At 42.4% G+C, this 22018-nt stretch overlaps 1 protein-coding gene across 7 annotated transcripts in view; it reads left to right on the plus strand.

Annotated features, from left to right (window-relative positions):
• Positions 1-22018, plus strand: part of UNC13B (unc-13 homolog B) — a 206993-nt gene that overhangs the window by 177727 nt on the left and 7248 nt on the right. For all 7 annotated transcript variants that reach the window (XM_074533532.1, XM_074533534.1, XM_074533533.1 and 4 more), the window contains 6 exons: positions 1883-1971; positions 5059-5211; positions 7144-7267; positions 13722-13778; positions 18260-18340; positions 18722-18869. In XM_074533532.1, coding sequence (XP_074389633.1) covers positions 1883-1971; positions 5059-5211; positions 7144-7267; positions 13722-13778; positions 18260-18340; positions 18722-18869 — 652 coding nt within the window. The remainder of the gene's footprint in view (positions 1-1882; positions 1972-5058; positions 5212-7143; positions 7268-13721; positions 13779-18259; positions 18341-18721; positions 18870-22018) is intronic.

Here is a 22018-nt window from a genome sequence, read left to right on the forward strand (position 1 = left end):
TAAATCATGCACTGTGCAGTTCACGAACCAGGGCAACAAGTTGTTAATCCTGACCTCAAACATCATCTAGGCTCTGCATCTGATAACTTATAAAGAAGTAGAAGTGAATAGTGAAGAATAATTGTCTTGTGCCAAATTCTTCTGGATTTTTTTTCCTGTGACTGGAAAAGCAGTTAATTGAAATGTTTTGATGAATCATGAACTGGTCCTACCTCAAATCTGTCAGAAATGGCTGAAATCAGAGGGCAATTCAGTGCCATTAATAGTAGAGCAAATCAGGCAGCTTGTGACTCACTGTGCCTTTACGCAGTAGGAGGGAAGGATTAATGTAAGGGCAAGAGAAACCACCACCACCAAATGCTGTTTTTATTTTGTTACCTACAAGCTTGGCTAGAATGAATGCTGATTGTCATGACATTAGCTTCCTTCTGCCGTCACAGAGCAAGAGTGTTGCAAAGATGATAGGAAAAGAAATTTAATAAAGGAAAAATAATCAGAGGCAGCAATGCCTAAAGTTACAACGCCTAAGTAATCATCGTTTGCTTGATTGTTGGTTCTTACTTTAATTACTTTTAAAATTCTGATCCAGAAGTTTCATTAGCACAGGTTCAAATGCATAATAGAGTCAATTTTCCATGCCAGTTTACAACAGGAAAATGAGCAGATCAGATTCCAAATCCCCTAAGGCTCGGCTTTCTCTGACAGATGCTGAAGCAATATGAAGAGGGCTTCAGCACTGATTTTAGAGGTGGGAACTCCTGTCGCGTTCAAATCCTGTATAGATGGATATACCATAAAAGTCTAAACTGATTTTTAACCACGGTACTGGTACCTGGCTCATTACATTCCTAAAGAGATGCTCTACCTAGGAGGAAGCTTTTTGTTTTACAAATGTCTTGCTTGCCTGCATACACAGGCAAATCTGTTTTACAAGTTACTTTTTATGAGCAAATGATGCCAAAGCATTCATCCTGTGTTGCTAAGTGTACACACAGGTATGTTGCTCAGAAGTGGCTTGTTTGAGGCTGGAGGGGTGATGGCTGGAGGGGAGCTGGAATACAAGACTCTGCAAATCATGTTCAATTTAAAAACAGGTGGCTTTGCACTGATAAGAATGGAGGAAGAACTTCCTTACAGAACCTGCCAAGGTGTCAACAGCATTCATGTAGTGCTTGGGGAACTTGTTTTTTGTTTTCCTCTGAACACTTGTGTACAAAAAGCTGTCTGGTTCCATTTGCAGGTAGAGCTATGTTTGCTCAATACCAGTAGCTGAGATTTTAGTTTCCAAAAATGATCAACAAAAGTGCACAACAGCTTCTGCCATGATATCGTGGCCAGATTTTCAAAACAGCTGGGGTCCAACCTTCTGAAAGCAGTGACTGAGTCAATCTTCAGTTAAAATACTTGATGGCAGGAAGGAAGGTGAAATAGCTTCTTTCAAGATTATACATGGAGAAATGCACAAGTGGTAACAACCAGTCTGCAAAGCCTTGTGTCCTTCTAGACTCAGAGAGGTGACATGACCTGTGAGCCCAGGGCAAAGCACAGTACTTGATGGATTCTCAGCCCTACATACACTCTGGGCCACAAGGAGTTCACATTCCCTTTCTTCCTCAACTTCACAAACATCAGGAACGATATTGAAGGGTTATAGGAGCCTGGGGAAATTACTTGCTGCTTTTTAGGCAAATATCTGCTGACTGTTTCACAGCTTCTGTAGCAGCAGCAACACGCAGTGGAGGAGAGCATCCTACCTGGCAGAGTCCAGTGGGGATAGTTCACCTGCTTATTAAGTGTAGCCTCAACAGGGAAGAGAAGCACTGCAGAGGACAGCGGACTGCCCTCTGTGTTCAAACTTAAATGCTTTTTTTTTCATCCACAGTTGGATGCAGAAGCAAGTGACCATCTCAAAGAGCTCCAGGTGAAGCTGAACAATGTTTTGGATGAGCTCAGTGCAGTGTTTGGTAACAGGTCAGTACTACAAAGTCCTTGTCTTTGAAGCATTCCTTTCTTTTATCTAATCTCATTTAGTCAGGTTGCGAAAGAAAAGAAACTCCTGTGAACTGCATTGTATTTTTCTTTTCTTTCCTAAATTTATGGCCTTTAATATACAGAGACTATCTATAGAAGTGAGAAACATTTTTGAAGTATTTCTCTTCCTGTATTTCTCTGCTTGGAAATGTAGCACAGAGATCTCTCAACTGTGAAATGTATTTGAATTACACAAAGTGATTTTTTTTTTCAGTAAGTAGTTCTTGTCAGTAACAGAATTTCCTGCTCCTTTACTGCTCAAAAAGCAGTTTCCAGCTTAGTGTTTATGGAGCAGTATTCTTGTTTAAACATTCTGCTCTAAATGTATGAAACAGCTGACTGATTTCTGATTGTTAAATGAATAATGGAATAAGAAGGAAACAGGTTTAGAATCTGAGATTGGCCTGTTCTAAAGCTTCTACAAATGTTATCTAGTGTTTCAGAGAGCTGTCTTAAGCATTGCCAGAGAAATTGGTGAGAATTAAGCTTTATTGCAAATCATGTTTTCATTTACCTGAGGATAAAATGAGCTCAACATTATAAGACTTTTGTAGTGAACTACAGAGCATGTCACTTAAGTGAAATCTAAAATACAGAACTACTGACTGATCTTTGAAAACAACCACTTCCCATTACAAACCCCATTCATTTCATGTTGTGCTGCATAACAGGATTAATGCAGGCATGAACTGTAGTGTAGCTTGAACATGGGCTAGGCAGATAAAATTGTACCAACTTGGCCTCCTGGGGTCAACAGGTTTGCAATTCTTATGGCTAAAAAATCATAGTGGGATTTGTCAAAAACTGTTTGAATTTCACCACACAAAGCCAAGCAGGGAGATAAGTGAGCAGTTCCCATGGCCAGTAATGAATGCTACAGCAAGAAATGGAAAGACTCAAACTGTAACTGAATGGAATCAGCAAAGTTCATAATTAGGCACAGAGTGACTGAGAAATAATGATTAGGCAGGTGAATACTTTTAATCTGAATATTGTGTCCATGGTGCCATTGCTACAAAACAATTTGGGGGCAATCTTGACATATGATAATGTGATTTAAAGAGATTATCCAGTATCAGTGTACATATTGGAGAGTGTTTTAGAGAGATGAGTCAGCCAGAGATGCAGCCAGTCAGATGTCTCAGGTGCTTAATTTATTCTTTAACAGTCTTAGAGAGTGAAAAGTAGAGCTGCAGTTCACTATACAAGCATGATCTCCTAAAGGATAGAAACCTAGGAGATAAGGCAGATATCTGCAATATTTTGTGCAGAGTCTGTAAACAGTTACTCGTTCATCTCTGTGCACACCTGACCCTGCAGATCTTAACTCTTCTTCCTCTGTGTGAGATTAGCTGTGTTTGATGAGAAGGCAGCACATGTCCAGAGAGCCTCACTACCCTTGTGCTGAGAGAGGATTTTGTCTGGACACAGAAGCATTTTCTACTTTGAGAGGAGATAAGTCTTGGAAGGGTTTATCCTTCATGCAAGGCTAGCTCCTGTTTGTTCTTGGAGGCTGTAGGAGTGAAGGAAGGAATTCCTGGAGGAATTAGGGAGCAGCAAGCCCTGTCTAACAGCATAGGTGAAGTTGTTTTTTTAGCTTGCTGCTGCCAAGGGCTCCTGTTAAGCTGTACATTTACACAAGCTTCACTTTCAGGTGAACCTGTTGCCACAGTAACTGATCTGTTATTTTTCATAAAATTGGCAATCATTTTCACTCATAGCACATTTTATCCATGAGGCCATTGTTATTTTCCATCCTTGACCTGGGGAGTTTAAAGCATCTTGAAGCAAGGTCCTGCAGTTGATGAGGCAGTGGGAGAACTGTGGGGTGGGATTGGCCTGTGACAGAGCAGGAACCGTTAATGGCACATGAATTTTTTTATGCTCTTTTATTTGATGTGGCTTAGGTCTCTGGTTAAGCTGACATTGCAGCCACAACTGAATGCTGCAGGACTCTTTCTGCTAGAAAGAGAGCACATGGGAGACAGCTCTGGAGTTTTTCCAGGGAGAGGCAAGCTAGAATTGAGCAAGAAGGACCACGAGGCTAGAGGTAGCAGAGCAGGAAAGGTGACCAGGTGGAGAAGGAAGGTGAGAGCCATGGGACACTCACACCCAACCCATAGCTGTCCTGGTGGCTTGCACATAGAAGTTCAGGTCATTTATGCAGATGTAAAGCTGGCTTCCAAACTTTTGTACCTCCTCTTAAATCTTTACCCTAGCTCCTAACACTGGCTTCTCTTCCTGGCTTCAAACTTCTGTGCCATTAATGGGTAGCTAAATGTCACTTGTAGTGCCTGTTGTTAGTAACTGTTCTCTTAAATGTCAAAGCATTTTCCTTTATTTGCTGAATTGATTAGTTGTCAGCTCTGCTGATCTATTCATAATTTTTAATCATTGCATTATTTAATCTTGAATCTCCTCTTAGCAGTAAGAGGTGGAAAAGTAATTGTGGTTTAATGCCTTGTGTGTCACTTCGTTACAGGGAGACTGCACTTTGCACAGCTGGGCCCCACATCCCAATTTGACATTTGGCATGGGCTGTATGGCAGTGGACTGGTTTGAGCTGGTGCCTGCCTTCAGGCTCTCTCTGTTATTTTAAGGACTTAAGCTATGATGGGTCATAACTGGATTTCTGCTGATGGACTCCTGGGTGCTCAGAGCAGGGCATGCATTGTCATTGCTCCATGTGATATTCCAGTCTCTGTGGTGGAGAAAGCAAAGGGTGCAGCAGGGTGCTTTGAACTAGGGATAACAGTGTTTCTTGAGGTCAGAAAAGGATCATTTCTTGCTGCAAGATGAATGAACAAACTTCTCTCAAATATACTTGTGTCTCCTGTTTAGAGGTGGTCAGCTGTGCGTGGGTGGTGGGCATAAGGAACTGGAGATCATGCCCCTTGGTAACAAATACAGTAAGGAAAAGAGCAGCAAGTCTTGTGAAAGAAAAGTGTGAGACTGAGTGAACTTGAAATTTTTTACCTTGTATTTCTGCCACTAATAATTGTTTTTGCCTCTCTTCTATCTGTGCAGTTTTCAGACACGGATTGATGAATGTGTCAAGCAAATGTCTGATATCCTCTGTCAAGTGAAAGGGACAGCAAATTCTGCTGCTAATGCCAGAAACACAGTTGCACAAGATGCAGATAATGTCCTGAGGCCACTGATGGACTTCCTGGATGGAAAGTAAGGGAGTGTTCAAATATATGTTACACATACAGTTCATTGGATTGGAACGAGACAGAGGGGAAAATAGCTCCATTTTCTTGGATTGTCACTGAGATTTCCAGTCTCCAAATTTTCAAGAAGAATCAATAGCTTTTCTTCCCATATCTGCTTCTCACAAGCCATGGATGGGCTCTTCAGCCTCCGTTCAATCCAGTTATGACCCAAAGCACACTCCAGTTATTCTTTCTGCCTCTGGCAATTATAGCAATCAGCAAAACACACTGCTGATCAAGTAGTGAAAAAGACTGAAATTCTAAATTTTCTAGCTGTGGGTTTTTTCCTACAGAGATTTTATTGTAGCCAATTAACAAGCATATTGCAAACAGTGCTTATGTACTTGATATATATTCTACTCATATCACAGTCCTGTCAGACGTGTATTCTAGTCATACCTGCTGCTGTTCTGACTAGCAAATAAGCTTCTGAATGATGGGACATGAACATCATCCAATGGTGGATCCATTGCTTTAATTAACTGTTGCATTAGCGCCATGCAGCATGATTCAGCTGGACAAGGACAGTTAAATGTTCAAGCCAAGTCTTTGAACTGCAAAGAGAAACAGTTTTTTATCTTTGTACAAGCTAAGCTTAATGCTGATGCACATCAGTTCTTCATTTAGTAAGGGATGACCAGCAATTTTCATAATAAATAATAAATGCTGCAAGAGATATGAAGCTTTACAAGTTTAAAACATAAGGGGTTTGGTTGCTCTTAGTGTTGATTATCCTGTCTTTTTTGGGTCACTGTGTTCTAAGTGACTCTCTGCAGCTGTCATTACATCTAGGAGCCTTCTCATTTGATCATTTTCCATGCCTGCCTTCATGAACCCCGAAAATCCATATTCCTTTTGTACCATTGGGAATGTAGTTTGCTACAGGCTTGCCATCCAGCTGTGGAGCAAGTAACTTTTATTATGATAATCCACGCTTGGATTATTTTCTTCCCTTCTTTACAGAAGGAGAGTATCTTTTTAGTGCCTCCTGCATCCCACCCATACCAGTCCTGTCCCTGTTTGTTTTGTTCATTTACTGTCTAACCAGCTGTGGGAAGAAGGGAAGTTGGGAGAAGATGTTACACGGTGGAGAGGAATCAGCTGTTTTAGTGGTACTGGCCACAGAGTTCCTGTTCACAGTGTGATCAGTAAATGCTGAAGTTCAGCAGATGTTTCAAAGAAGATTCTAGCACTTTTGGCCTTTTTTATAGCCTGTACAACAATAAAGGAAGAAAACCTAGGGAAATAAAGCTCCTTGTGTTAGAGCAGATAAACACATGGCAGGTGATTGGTGAATGCAGTCATGACAAAATATGGAGTTGTCTAAGAAATATTTTGGGGTGGTTTTGGAGGTGAAAGATTTAGCAAACTGTAGCAGCTTTCAGAAGGTATGCAGGAATTTCTGCACAACACTCTGGGAAGTGTTAATTTAGGCATTCATCAAAAATCATTATAGTAACCCCTTGAAGCTTAAAACCTATCATTCTATATTTGTAATTTTTTTCTGTATACTCTATAAACCAAATATGTCTTCTTGAAGGGATCCTCTTCAATGGTAACTGCTCTTATTTGGATCATATGTACTATTCCAATTATTATTATATGTATTATTCTGCCTATCACCAAGTGACACCTTCTGTAATCCCCAGGACAAGAAACAGAAATTATTGAGATTAGAAATGTCAATCATCCATTTTGTGGTTTTAGTGTTTTTAGTGCTAGAACTCCAACAGTGAGCACACATTCTATGCTTTAGAAAAGGGAGTATTTTTTTACCCTTAAAGCAATTGTTACGAGACACTGCTTTGGATAGGGCACTGAATCTTCCATATGCAGCTCCTTTTTCATTGGGTATTGTGCTCTTTGAACTTACTCAGTTCTTGCTCTCTCCCTGCAGCCTGACACTGTTTGCAACTGTGTGTGAAAAGACAGTGTTGAAACGGGTGCTGAAAGAGCTCTGGAGGGTGGTAATGAACACCATGGAGAAGCTGATTGTGCTGCCTCCTCTTACAGACCATACGGTAAAGCTTTTTATCCTTCCTGACTCATACCAGAAAGTGTTGCCATTGCCTGTGTAACTCATCCCCCTGACCTAGTGAGTCATCCATCCAGGTAAATTTGTCTGCATGTAGCCTGCCTGAGGATGGAAAAACATGTCTGTAAGTTGGTAAAGAAAGGGAGCATCTCTATTTATGGTAGGGTTTCAAGATACAGAGCACACTCTAGAAGAAAACACAATTCAAAATCCGTAATCCAAAAGGAGTTTCTGTCCAGTGTATCAGTTTGCACTGATTAGTGGTTTGCAGTCCTCTAAGGAGAGCTGTCTGTCTTTGTGGGAATTATGGAACAGTTAGGCTTCCTGGCCTTAGGTCATGACCTGCAGCCACTTTTGCCCTATCATCTGTTAGCCCGAGTCTCTCTCTATATAGATGTGGTTGATTTGAGCTTGATTTTTAAAATCAACCATCCCCCATTTTACCCCCACAGAAGGTTTAAACACCAGGATTGGCTGGCAGGATTTCTCTGTGATGCTGGGAAGTTGGAAGTGAGTCCAGATAGTTTTTCTTCAAAGGCAGTCTTTTATATAATTGTTCAGCTGTGTGGACATGCTGGATGAATGTGTGTTGTGAATGTAGTGCTGCTTTTAACAATGGAAGATTAACTCCTCCCCAGTTCTGAGAAACCAGAGAAACTGATTAAATGTCAGTCATGCATGCCTAGCTGCTCTGGGGGATGACATTCAGTTGGAGGCAGTGTGAAGTTTGGGATGTAACCTCATTATTTACAGATGATCCAGAACTTCTTTTCATCTGGCTATTAGAGTGAACTTGCAGTCTGTGGCTCAGTTATGCAGCCTTACTTTTCTCCCAGTGGTGGGTAGAACAATAGCGCTTTTCACTATTCAGCAGTTCCCTCACATATCTGCACTGGGATTCTTGGGTTGCAGTGTCCAGGGAAGTGATGCAAACCTGCCTCTTGCTATAGGTGTCTCTTGCTCTGAGAGGGAAGGCCCTTGTCTCTGGCCTTGATAATGATGATTTTAAATAGAACTGCTGGGATGAAGTGCACTGTTATACCTACAACCATGAAATTAGCATGAAGTATAATTTGCTGAAGACTGCTCTCTCTGAGCTCAGATTTGGAGTAATCATTTCTGCTTCCCTTTATGATTTGTAAAGAAGAAAAAGCAAATAAGTTTAGGAAGGTGAAATTTCTTTGTCTTGGTTGAATTGCTTTTAAAAAGGAGTCTTTGAGGGCAGGTGCTAAAATCATCATGTAGAAGCAGCATTAGCATGACCCATTTGGAATGTAATCACTGAGATCAAGGGCCTCAGAGAGAACTAGGGAGGAACTGTTTGAGCTTTATGCTTGCTAGTTTTGGATTTCAGAGGCAGAGTAGGAGAGTGATTCAGTACTTGTATCATGAAGGAGGCAATAACTGTGATCAGCCAATTCTTCCAACCAGCAGGATATTGCTATAAGCCACTTAAAGTTTTTTTCATAGTTTCTTGGTGTCATCATTTCAGTTTCAAATGGAGAAGCAACTTGAAGCATATACTTTCTTGTCTGAGATAACACAAAATGCTCATAGCTGGATTTCTTGGTGTCTAATTAGTTGTATGGTAGCAAGGAGGCTGATCTAGTCTAAACTAGAAATGAGTTGCTCTTCCAGAAAGACAGTTACAAACAATGCAGTGATTGAAGTGGCCTTGTCTGCAGTCCTTGAGCAGGGCACTGGTGGTGAGGCTGGATGAGCTGCAAGGACAAAGAGCTGCTTCCACTGTTCTCTGGAGCATAGCCATTTATTCTGTCACTACCAGATTTTCATCATTCAGAGAAGACTAGCTGGGCAAGGCAAGCTAAAATTTGGGGCTGCCAGCATGGGCAGAAGCAGTACTTTCTTTTTGCTCTTCTACTTCCGTGCCAAGCTGCTCTTAGCTAATTTGGCTTGCCTTTTTTTTTTCTTTTTCTTTTTTTTTTTTTCTTTTGCAAGAACATCAGACACAAATAGCCTCGGGCACTGTAACACACTTTCCTCCCAGCCCTTAGCAACAGAATGCCCTAGTGGAGCCTCACTGTGTTTGAAAGACCACTGATGGGGATTTCCGTCCTAAAACTCATGTGCAGCCCTTAAGAACTAGCAGATATTCATGATAGAAAAGAATCTCTTTTATGGAATATTTTATCTTCTTTCTGCAAAACTGCTGGAGGTGCAGAAGTCTTTTTGATGGAGGTCATGGAAACCTTCTACTCAGGTAGAAGGTTCCTGTCACCCTGCAGTTTGCCTCACCTGTCACTTGCGTGACCCTGCCTCTGCACAGTGCTTAAATAACTCTCTCCAGACTTAAAAATTCCACTTAAATCTGCTTCTGGAAGATTCTGTGGTGTGGGGCTCAGGTGAGAAAGTGTTAGCACTGTGAGGGATCCAGCGGGGACAGGGCAGTTTTACAGCCTCCCACTCTGACGACTTGATTTGCTGCTCCTTCATGGCTTCCAGATGGGTGACTTCTCTGAGCATTCTCTGCCTGTGGCTTGTGAGATTAGCGGCAATATGATCCCAGTAACTCACCAAGTAATTCACACCTCACTAATTTTAAGATCCAGCATGTAATTAAACACCTTCTGTCTTGGTTGAGTGGATATACACTCTGGGAATCTGTATTTTGGGGTTCAGTACACAACGCTCGGTGATATTAACAGAATAGTTATACATTTCTTTCTCAACTGCTTACAATGAAACTGTACCATGCCATCAGTGACTAGTCGGGTGAGAGAAGAAGTGCTTAGTTTACAACCAGGTGATTCCTTTGGAGTCTTTCCTTTATTTATTTCACATAGTACCCTGCAGCCATTCACGTGAGGCTCTGTTTGTGCTTGCTCCTGCTGTACTTTTTTCTACTTGTCAGACTTGTCGTCACTAAATGAGAACATCTTCCAGGATAAGAACTAAATTTTCTTTAAGCTGAGGACAGAATTTGCATTTGACTTCCCGACTGCCTATTTTTCAGGCTCATCTGCCTGAGCTGCTCTAGAGCTGTGTGGTGGAGGAGAGTGTGGCTGTAAGAGGTTTTCTGAAACCTTTCTGAACTTCTGTTATTTTAAATGAATCCTCTCCCTTGTGCTAGCTTGGAGCAGAAAAGTTGAAGGCTGCCTCTGTGAGGAGAAAAAGCTTTCTTAGCCTTGAATAAAATTATGGTCTGTGAACTGCATATGTGCCTAGTTCTCTGTACTGACAAGTAATTATTTTCCCCTTTTCATCCCCACTTTTAAGCTTATTTTGTCAATTTTTGTGGTTTAATACACCACAACACCTAAAATATAGTTTTATCTTAATGTGTGCTAACAGATGTTGCCAGATACAACAGAGTTTTTAAAATTAACTTAAATGCTGTTAAATTATCAGATCTCATTGTTGTTGAACATAGGAATTACAAAAATATGGGAAATAAATGTACAATGTGAGATAAAACTTCCTTTCAGTGTTGCGTTTCAGAAAAATAAGCATCACATATAATACAGTTTCCAAAAAAGGACTGGAATCCAAAAAACTTGCAGTAGGCTTTTGTTTCCCAGCTTTGTCAGCTGAGCAGTAGGACAGTTGAGCTTTGAGGGTTTGAGTCAGTTGGAGTGTAAATCTGTGCCATCCTCTTGCTTCCAACAATTAGACTTGAGTCAGCAGATGATTTTTCTCTGCATGCTTTCACTGAAGGCACAAAAAAGCATCAGACCCTTAACAAGGAATTTAAAATCTCTATGTGGTGGACTAAAGGTGTGTTTCTTGTGTCTGAAGAGTTTAGAAAAGTACAACTAACATCATGGAAGAGCGAGGAAAACCAGCATGAGTGCCCATTCCTTTTCCAGCTGTGCTTGCTGCAGAGCTGTGCATGATTCATGATAAGAATTTAATTTGTCCTCATATTCTATCCTTGACATTTTAATCAATTCCATTGTGGGCAGCTTTTCTCAAAGCTACCTGATAATTTAAGTTCAGTTCTTCTCACTCTCTGGCACAACTGGAATAAGCGCTGTCTGTAGAGCTTTGTGCTACGTTTTCCATCATAAATAACTTCTCTCAGGAGTATGGCAGCTTGTTTACAAGAATGCCATTTGGCAGAGGAAGGAGTTGTCCGGATTTTCATTAGATGTTGCCATCACTGATGACAAACTCAGTGTAACAGCAAAATAGTTTCTCCTTGCAGATGCATTGACAGAGATTGCCACTGATTGACAAGGATTTTCTTAGCGTGCAAGAGCTGGGAGTTATCTGAGCAGCTTTGTTCCACGAAGCGTGTCCAGTCACAAGCTATTGCTCAGTGTTACTGACCTGCCCTCCTTAGAGGCTTGAGGCAGGAAGACTATGTGCCTGAGCTGGTTAATGTTGTTGTTCAAATGTGTATAAAAAAAAGTGTCCAGTGAATGCTGAAAATACTGAATTAAGAAAGGTTGATGTTACTGTGTTTTGAGACTACTCCCTTTTTCAAAATTCCAGATACAAAAAATGTTTTCATTTTTGTTTACTGCATGGTCAATAGACTCAAAAACCTTAAATTTTAAGACCCTGTAAGTCAACAGACTTTCATGGCAAATTGTACAGAACAGCAGGCACATCTGTTGGGGAGAAGAGGCTGGTGAAACCCCACATTCAGGTCGGTTTTTTGGCATGACCCACAGTGAAATCTCTCTGTTGCTGCTGGTGTGCAGTCATGCTCAACCCTTCTTGCTGGAAATACATGGAAGTTTGTGCTCTTTCAGATTAGAGAGCTGTTCTCTTCAACACTACCCATTGGATACTGACAGCAAGACAAGCTCTCCTTCTCATTTCAAGACCTTTCCTTTGTAGATTCATTGTGCTTACCTGCACTTTCCCCTCCATCCCTGCCAAAAGTTGTGAATTTAATCATTTATCAAGAGCTTCTGTTTAGCTAGAAAATCAATAATGTTCATTCTGTGTCAGTTTGTATTCAACAAACATAAAAGGCTGAGGAACAGTGAGGGCTAGCTGGTGGTTACAAGTAGAGCAAATCAAGAGGTGATCTCTGGTTTCAGGTCACAGAGTCTTTCAGCTTGAAGAAATGTCCAAAGCTGGAAAAACTAAAGAAAAGGCCTTTCCTCACCTTAAAAATTCAGTTATGGGCTGCTCTTGTAATTAGCAGAGGGTGTCCAGTCGCCCTAGAGCAAGTCTTGAGTTTTCCAGTGTTACATCTATAAACTGTCTGGTTTTTTCCTGGTACTCCAGGGAACAGGTATAGAGACTTTTTGCTGAAGGGAAACTTTTAGAGGGGCTATATTCATTTTAATCCTTAAAAAAAAAAAATTATTTCAGCAGTGATCTTTGCAGTAGTAGCCAGTTCGCAGGGTCTTCTCTGCAAATCCCTGTATGTGGGATAGTTCTTGTTCCAGAGTACTGACCTAAAGAGCAATGAACAAATACCCAGGAAGGCAGTAAAGGAAAGCTGAATGACATTAGCAAAGGGCAGTATAATAATTCTGGGTTTACATCTTACTTCATTACAGTTTGAGGTATTTTGGGGTGGGGTGTGGTCAAGGCTGTTGTGGTTAAGTGGGAGTGTTGAAGACTGTTAAGATAAGAAAGGATAGTAATGGAGAGGGAAGGAGAATTGGATTTACTGCAGGTAAACCATCACCAGTTAGATGGGGCTCTGAGCAACTAGCTCTGAGCTAGTTGAAACTCGTTTTATGTGTTAACATTTATTTTCCAAATGCCTAAATAACCAGTTGGTACATAGGTATATGTAGCTTTTAAACCAGAAGAGAGTAGATTTAGGCTAGATAAAAGGAACAGATCTTTTACTGTGGGACTGGTGGAGTGACTTGAAGCAAGTTTTCCTATCACTGGGTTCATCTTCCCTTTGTGTTTCTTCATTGGTTATACAGCTTTAGTAAGGCACAGTGGGGGAAGAAGAGCCATTGGCCAAGCTCTAGAGCATTTGAAGGTGATGTTCATTCACAAGACTTTGGCAATCTCTCACCCCTGAGCAGCTGAGGTCCAGTTTTGTTTGTGATCTGATCTGTGCTTACCCCCACCATGACGTCTGGGCCCTGTCTCTGTGGACAGATTCTCATCATCTTGTGTGATCTTTTGTTGTGGCCAGTTTTTGCAGTCTTTGCATCTATTTAGATGTGAAATCTAGAGGAGTGTTTGGAGACGGCCTTCACTCCAACCTTGTGCAGCCCATTTGAAGGTTCATCCTGTGTGAGTGGGTGCTGTAAGCAAGAGTGAGCTGGTTAGCAAGACATTGTGCTCAAAAATAGCTTTTGTGGTATCCACAGAAATGCCAGGGTTTGTACTAGGTAATAAATCGGCAAGGAGAGTCCAGTTGTTGTGCCTGGCCTTGGGGTGGTTATGTGAAGTGGCTGTGAACTGACTTGACTTGCTCAAAGGAAAAATATGTGAAGCTTGTTTATAACCCTTTTTTCCCCCCCTCCTTTCTTTTCTAACTTCTGCAACCATAGGGCACACAGTTGATTTTCAGTGCTGCTAAGGAACTGGGACACTTGTCAAAGTTGAAGGTATTGTCCTGCATGGCTTGTGTTAATGTCCCTGTGTGTAAGCATGGAAATGTGGTAGTGCATAGCATGTCCTGTGCTTCCAGTGGTTTGTCGCTGAATGCAGTTGTAGAGAAATGCCTTTAAATGCATTAAATGTGCTTTGAAATGCATTCTACTAACATTAGCATAGTGCTTAACATTTAATCTTACTGTGCATTTAATCATCAAAGTAGTTTTTCTCTTCTGTATACACAGTGCTAAGTCTGGTACATCAATTTAAAATGAAAAAAAGGAAATTTCTCAATATCTGGCCAGCTCTTCCATATCCCCATTTATAAAAGGGAGTCCCTAATGCTTGGAAAGACACTTGCGTTAGCTGTGGGTGAATTACATGGACTGTTAAAAAAATAACTGTTGCTTATGGAAGAGAGCCTGTGTCTGTAAATTCCTTCTGCGTGGGCTCCCTTCACAGGCAAGCTGGCATTTAGCATGAAGGCTCTGTTGATGTGTTTTGACAGTGCATGATGTGACAGTGCATGACATGAGCATTATGAAGTGCACGCCACCTCATCATAAGCGAATCAAGCACTAATTCAGTGATCACGACAGGAATGGTATGAAAATAGTGACGCCTCACAGCGCTCAGATTGCGCTCTGCTGTGGCTGCACTGGTGCTACAAGACTGGTATTGTGCAAGAGAAGGAGGTCTAAATCTCAAGTGTCACAGTGCACAGGCTGCTGCGAGGGAAATGGAGCTGGACCTGAACTCTGTGTCAGAGCATGACCAAGGAAATCTTCCTGGTGCAAAGGATATTGTCCTAAGTGATTATTGCACTTTCAAAAGGCATTTGTCCCTTCCTGTAGTTTTCTGGTTTTGTCTTGCACACTAATAAAGCTCTCTTCATACACCTGTGTCCCTTGCCCAGCAGACACATTTTCCATTCATGTTTATGTGGCCAGTACACAGCTCATTTAAGGCAGTGCTGATTAGCAGTTCTAGCAAGTGATCAGGGCTTGCAGGTATGTCATTAGATGTGCACCTGTTCTCCAGCTACATTTTGAGGCTGGTACATAGCAGTTAATAGTCACCTAGCATAAGCCTCCAAGTGTGTCTCCTGAGGGAATAGCTGTCACTGGTGCTGAGTGATGGCCTTGTGCACTCCCACAGTCAGGCTGTCATCCCTGGTGACATGGTGTCTCATGAGGATTGCGTTTCCTTCCCCGCTTCCTGCGCCTGCAATGATGTCTGTTGCTTCCATGGGAAAAATGGGGAGGAAGGAGTTTTGTAGCCAGCCTGAGAGAGTGGCAGCTGAAGCACAGCATCCAAATGAGACTCCTGTTTCCTGAGTTTCCCTTTTCTCTTGCAAAAGCATCAGCAAGGACTCATGTCTCCACATTATGAAAAAGAAGCCATTCCTGCCTTTCACATGTACTCCTGGTGTCTGAGGGCAGAGCTCTGAATTTGCTGTTTCTTCCCCCAGGTCACAAGGACAGTCTGTGAGTTCCTGTGGTTTGCTTGCATTCTTGGGCGTGGCCACTGAAATTCACTGTTATTTTTACTTGTTCCACATTTTCTCATTACTGGAATTTCAAAGTGTGTACAGGGCACCTTTTGCCAGGAATGGGTTGGAAGCTTTGCTGATTTCCATTTGCACTGGTTGGGTGGAGGCTGTCCCCCAGCAGTGGCCCTTCTTCAGTTCAGTTACTGTAAAGCTTAACTTTGGTGACTCTGGGCTGCATTTTTAGAAATGCATGTAATCACTCAAATCAGGCAAGCCCTGGTGTGTGTTCAAGCCTTTATTTGCATATCTGCATATAGAACTGCAGCAGTACAGGTGCACAGGATTTTACATGTGGCAAGACAGTTGTGCCCAAGTATGAAAGCACCTGAATTTTGGAGACCATAAGGAAAATTACATTGTGTCCAAATATTTCCAGTAGAATAGGAGTGCTACAAGAGTAAGAATTGTTGGAGTCTGTGTAAGAATTGTGGATATTCTATTTTTTATCCTTTTGTTTTTGCAGGCACATACAAGCTAACAGGGAAGGCTTGGTTCTTCAGACCTCCCTCCTCTGCATTTTTCAGTTCCACTAAAAGCCTGGGAAAATTATGGGATGGATTTTAAGCATTATTGGTTTTAAATAGGACAGGGAGAACAGAGCCCTAGTGAATCAGATAACTCAGCTGAAAACTGAGACTGACAGACCTGACAAGCACAGGCTCTCGTCCTGATGACAAATCAATTTTACAGTGTATTTTAAAATGCTCAGAAAGCCAACCATAAACCTGACTCCTTGGTGCGACATATCTGCCTCCCACTTATTATCAAACTCTTTCTGCTCAGTTTACTTAATAGCCAGCAACTGGAGCAGGGAGCAGCTGCCTTCTCTCCCTTGTGCTGTCCCCAGGATAAACAGCCAGCTCCGACCACAGAGTTTCTTCTGAAAATACTTATGGAGAGTACAAGGATGAGGCTGAGAGATCAGGAAAAGTTAGTTGGGTTGTTTGGGGTAGTTTTGGGTTTTTTTACTTCTTCTGCTTGAACTTGCATAATTATTTGATGTAAATATTTGTTTCTTGCTCCTGGCTGGCAATCTGGGGAGCGCAAGGTAGCACTGTGCACAGTTCTTTATAGGAACAGTGTGGGATTTGCAGAGGGCAGGTATGCACAGGAATGACAGTCGTGGGCTTCTCTCTGAGTAGGTGCAAGTATTACCAGTCCAGTCTCTGGATTATTTTTACATAATGTGTTGAAGGAAATGACACTGGGAAACTCAGAGAAAGCAGTGATGTGTTGCTGTGCATTGACAGCATGGGCACGGGCGGAGTGGCCTCTCTGAGGGGCCGAATGAGCTCTGTAGGTGTTTGAGAGAAAAGTGCTGACCACCTGGTTTCTGTGGCAGTTGGGGCAATATGACAGGCAGGCCTAGAAAGTAATTTTAACAGATGTGAAAGTAGCTCTGCCTTGGGAGCACAGCTACCCTGACTAAACTGGCCTTTCCCATGAATGTGGCCTTGGGCTCTGTCTGATTTTGTGCTTAATCTGACTGTGAGACAGAGAAAAGAACACTTTACCCTCTGTGCACTGAAGTCTCTGTGTACTGAAGTGTGAAGCCACATCATCTTCAATTGAATTACCCCCAGCTCATGAAGAAAAAGGAGAGAGCTATTGCTCCCCTCAGGGCAGCATATCACAGCAGAAGGCACACTGCAGCTCACCAAGTACTGTGCCCCTGCACACAGCCCCCAGACCAGGGGCATCCTGTGTGGGGGAAGAGGCACACTGAGGCACATCTCTGCTACTCAAGAAAGCAGGGTGTGAACTTGTCTGAGAAACTGACAGCTTGAGAGGCATCCTCACTGCAGTTCAAGGCTTCACTGTGTAAAGTTGATAGCTAGATGTCTGTAAGAAGTGTGGCAAATGCCTTATGGCTGCCCCTAGACTGCAGAGAGCCCTGTCTCCATCAGGCAGGAGATGGATTGCAGTGGATAATGAATGGGACAGCATCAGGCAGTGTGAAGAATCAGCAAGCTGCAAGACAGCCAGCAGGTTTGTCCCTGTGAAACCCACACATGATGCCACAGACTAGGTGTGCTTTACACAGAGGCAATTTAGCAGATGTGTCTCCTGGCAAGTGTCTAGAGGGCCTAGGACATGTTTAAAGTAGGGATAAAGCCTTTGCCTGATTGGCTTACATCTTTTTTATGAATGCTTTAGGGCCCCAACCTGAAGTCAACTGGCCTGACCCTCCAGCTACTCAGTTAGAATATGGGTTTGTGCAAAGCTTTGGCTTCCTAAAATACGCTGTTTTCCCCTGGGGTCTAGACTAAGCATGAGAGAAAGAGCTTAGTGAAATGCCAAAGGATGGCACATCCTTGTAGTCAGCCAGGACTCTAGCAGGGATGTGCTTCCACTGCAGAAAAGGGAATTCTTTCCCAAGTGATTACTGGCTTTTTGCTGTTAGAGTTGGTGGGTCTTAATGGGAACAATGTCTTCTTTTAGCAAATCTATTTTCTTTTTCTTCTTTTTCACAAATGATGGAATGAATTAGTGACCTCTGTAGTTGGAAGAGTTTAAAAAATTCACAAACAACAGACACATAACAACTTTCACTAATGCCTAGTTCTCAGAATTCCTTGATTTAGATGATATTTGGAGAGTTTTGTTGTGGCTTTTCTAGAATGACAGAGGTGTCAGGCAGGCTTCTGTTTAGGTTTTCTCAAGAGACAAACTGTGATTTTAAATTGCTGCTTACCTTTGTCCAGTTCTTTCCTTATTTATGTCTTCTGTGCCTGCAAGAAAGAGAGAAAATTAGTTTATTTCCAAGTTAAGCTATAATAAATGACTCTGAGAGACTCCATTAAGCATTCCTTGAACAGCTGAATTAATGCTGCCACCATGCAGATACAGCTTGAATCTGGAGAAAGTGGTGATGCTGGGGACTCCTTTTTCTGTAGCCTCTGACAACTGACTTATGTCAAATACAATGGTTGTTTGCAGGATCATATGGTGAGAGAAGAAACCAGGAGCCTCACTCCAAAGCAGTGTGCTGTTCTGGACCTGGCACTGGATACAATCAAAGTAAGTGATTCCATTTCTGTTTCTGCTGTTCCCAACTCCATCCCCAAGTCCTCTTCGGGAGGACAGTGCCTGTCCTGGTTTATGAGATGGCAGGAGTTTGTCCCTGCTGTCACAGTGATAAAGGCTCTAAGTGAATACTGCCATATATGTGTACACCTGAAGAGGTTCAGGGGACTGGTGTGCTGCGAGTCAGCATATTCATATTTAAGTGCTTTGGAAGAGGAATGCCATGACCAGTTGGTATCAGCTGGTCTGAGGGCTGGGTTTCCAGTATAGAAGCTATTTTGTGAATTTTTCCAGCTGTATCTGTATGCACAACTGCTCGTACATGTTGGTTGCTGGTTGCAGTTCTTGCTCAGTACCGTTTCTTTTTGCTTTTAGCAATATTTCCATGCTGGTGGGAATGGTCTGAAGAAAACCTTCTTGGAGAAGAGTCCAGACCTACAGTCACTTCGATATGCTCTCTCCCTCTACACTCAGACCACAGACACTCTCATCAAAACGTTTGTCCAGTCTCAGACAGCTCAGGGTAAGACTCTTTTGTGTTGGCAGGGTTCAATGGAGCTCTTGGCTCTGCTCATAATTCCTCTCCCTTGTACTGCCAGTTTGTAAGAGTGCTTTTGGCAGTAGCATTTCTGAAAGTGTGGCAGTTTGGAGCTGGTGAAACTGGAAAAGAGGAAAAGGGGCTTATTTGCCACTCCATGACTACATTTGGGGAGAGCAGAAATATGTGAAACATAAGGCCTAGGGTGTTTGTGGTCTTTTTTTCTCTGCAGTCCTCACTTAACAGTCACGTTTCATGAATTAATGTGGGTGGGTGGCTTAAGTGATATTTGAAGTTACTGTACTGAGGCTTGTGCGGTGGTGTGAGGCACCATTTCAGCAAGACACCACTGCAGAAACCTGTCAGTGCCTGTGTCACAGGCCAGCTGTGTGTGTGGTACAGCCCAAGTGGCCCTGACTAAGGCTGACAGCAGCGTGGTGACTCACAGAGCTACAGGCTGCCTGTAAGGGGAGAAGTCTCTGAGGTGAGCAGCAAATGCACTGTTTTGTCTGCAGCCAGTACAGGGTATGTGGGAGCTAGATGATTGCAGATTGCCACACAACATATTAATAAGCTGCTGGGATGGGTCACCAAACTGTTTGGTGACTCTCTGAGAAGTCTTATGGCTTTGTGGTGCTGTTTCATTTAATGTGGAGGTGTAAACAGTTAATTTTGTTGCTTCGATGTGAACATCTCCATATTATTGTACAGAATAATTTGGTCTCCAGTCAAGGACCATCACTGGCTGACTGTGAATGTCACTATTCTCAGTAAGAGGAGACAGATGCTACAAAGGGTTGGGTCTAAACAAAAACTGGTATTTTTGTGTTTTCAGGCTGTTTAATTAAAAGCCTTGCATTAAGCTACTTCATCCCAGCAGCAAAGTCATAAAACTCCCTGGCTTGTCCTTCTGCAATCTCCTTGAATGGAATCCTTTTTGTTCAATCCTTCCAAGCCTAAGAGAGCTGGCAACCCCACAGACTGTGCTGGCTCTGCCAGCAGGTCATCACACCAAGTCCCAGCATCAAGGGGACAGCATTCCCTAGCTCACATACATTCCCTTGTGTGCAAATGAGGCTGCTTGATACTGGCATTCCCTTAGCAGTGTAGATAGTTCAAAGATTCTGTGAGCAAAGCAGGGTTTGTTTCTAAAGAGGAAAGTTTAGTTCAGTTTTGGTGGGTTGAGTCATCAAGAGGAGGCTCAGAGGCAACCTGAAACTACCTGGAAGGAGATTGTGAGGTGCAATTTGGTCTTTTTTGCCATGTCTCAGGTAAAGGATGAGAGGAAATGGCCTGAAGTTGTACCAGGGGAGGTTCAGGTTAGATACTAGAATTTATTTTTTCGTTGAAAAGATGACTAGACATTGGAATAAGTTGCCCAGGGAGGTGGTTGAGAAGTGCACAATCTCTAGAAGTGTACAAGAGGTGTCTAAATGTAGAATCTGGGAACATAGTTTAGGGATGATTTTGGTGGTGCTGGATTAACAGTTGGACTAGATGACCTTGCAGGTCTCTTCCAGCTGTGATGGCTCTGTGGTTCTGTGATCTCTGCCTACAGCAGCACAGTCTAGTCTTCCTTATGTTCAAACATACTGCATTAAAACACTGAAATTAAATTAAAAATCCATACCTTTGAGAGAATGGTCCTGCAGCTGTGTCCCAGCAGAGCAATGATGACATCCAGTGGCCAGACAGGTCAAAGACTGCTGCATCCACTAGGCACTCCAGGAACCTGGCTGTTGCCATCACTTACACAAACCACGTTTTAATGGGGAACTTGAGTGCACATTTGAGTGAATGCTTACCATATTTGCTGTTCCGTGCACATATTTCCAATTACATATCCAAGCTAGTTTTTTATGTGGAGCTAGTTTTTTATTTTAACTGTTAAATTACTGTTAAATAAATGCTGAGCTAAGGTACAAGAAAGTGTGCAGCACTGATGTCCTGCAGTCTGTACTACAGTCTGGAGTACTTAAAATTAGAGAAAGGAAAGTGCTCCATTGAAGACACAAAAGTGACAATTCAAAGATGATATGAGAAAGTGGCTTCATGCAATGCATGATTTGACTGTAAAACTTGACTGAGGACAAGTGTTTAGCAGAAACACAAAGATAATGGAACATTATCATTATCATTACAGAAGCAGGAATATACAAGGCTGCCACAGAAGTGGGTGCACGGGTATTTATGTATTTTTTAAGACGTTTAGAAAGAATGAAGTTCTCGCTTTAGGGCATCATATACACGCGTTACGAGGTCATCAATTAGATCTCAAAGCTGACTGATGACAGTTCTTTGTGACTAATTCTAAGCCACTGTAGGGAACAAGTATTGGGCAAGCTGGCTACTGGTCCAAATCAGTGTCTTGTACATTAGTAGGCTTGAGAATTTTGGATCCTATTTGGGGAATAAAAGATTTGCACAATGCCACCTAATATCTGCAGAATCAGTGCTCAGGAAAGGTCTAGGTTGGATATCAGGGTAAGGCTCTTCCCCAGGGGGTGTTTGGGCACTGGAACAGGCTCCCCAGGGAAGTGGTCACGGTACCAAGCCTGGGTTCAAGAAATGCTTGGACAATGCTATCAGGTAGAAGGTGTCACTCTTTGGATGGTCTTGTGCAGGGCCAGGAGCTGGACTCAGTGACCCTTGTGGGTCACTTCCAATTCTGCATATTCTGTGATTCTGTGACTCCCTCTCTCCCACTGGAGCTAAAGAAGGATATTAATTGCTTACTCTTCTCATTAACTGTGGCTGATAGATGGGTTTGGAGAACTGCACACAAGTTGGAGGGACAGAAGGGACAGCACTATTATTTACAGCTCACATTTGCTTACCAGAGCTCTGTGACTGAAGTTTCCCTTTGCATAAGTGCCACAATCTCCTGGGAGGACATGGCTTTATGCAGTATCATTTAAAAATGCTGTTTGCTTCTCTTACTTCCCGGCTCAGTGGTTGCACCTTCCAGTTTGTGAGGTACCTACTGCTTTCATGTCATTACTGGGTAGGCTTATATGGCACTGTGCTGCTAAACGTTTGCTCTGAAAGATCGGATCTGGGCCGCCGTTTAGTTATGCCAGCACAAATTCTGTTCTGTTTTAACCCAGACTGTGCCTTACTTGCAGACAGCCTTG

The sequence above is a fragment of the Zonotrichia albicollis genome, chromosome Z (genome assembly GCF_047830755.1).
Source record: "Zonotrichia albicollis isolate bZonAlb1 chromosome Z, bZonAlb1.hap1, whole genome shotgun sequence".
Taxonomy (NCBI): domain Eukaryota; kingdom Metazoa; phylum Chordata; class Aves; order Passeriformes; family Passerellidae; genus Zonotrichia; species Zonotrichia albicollis.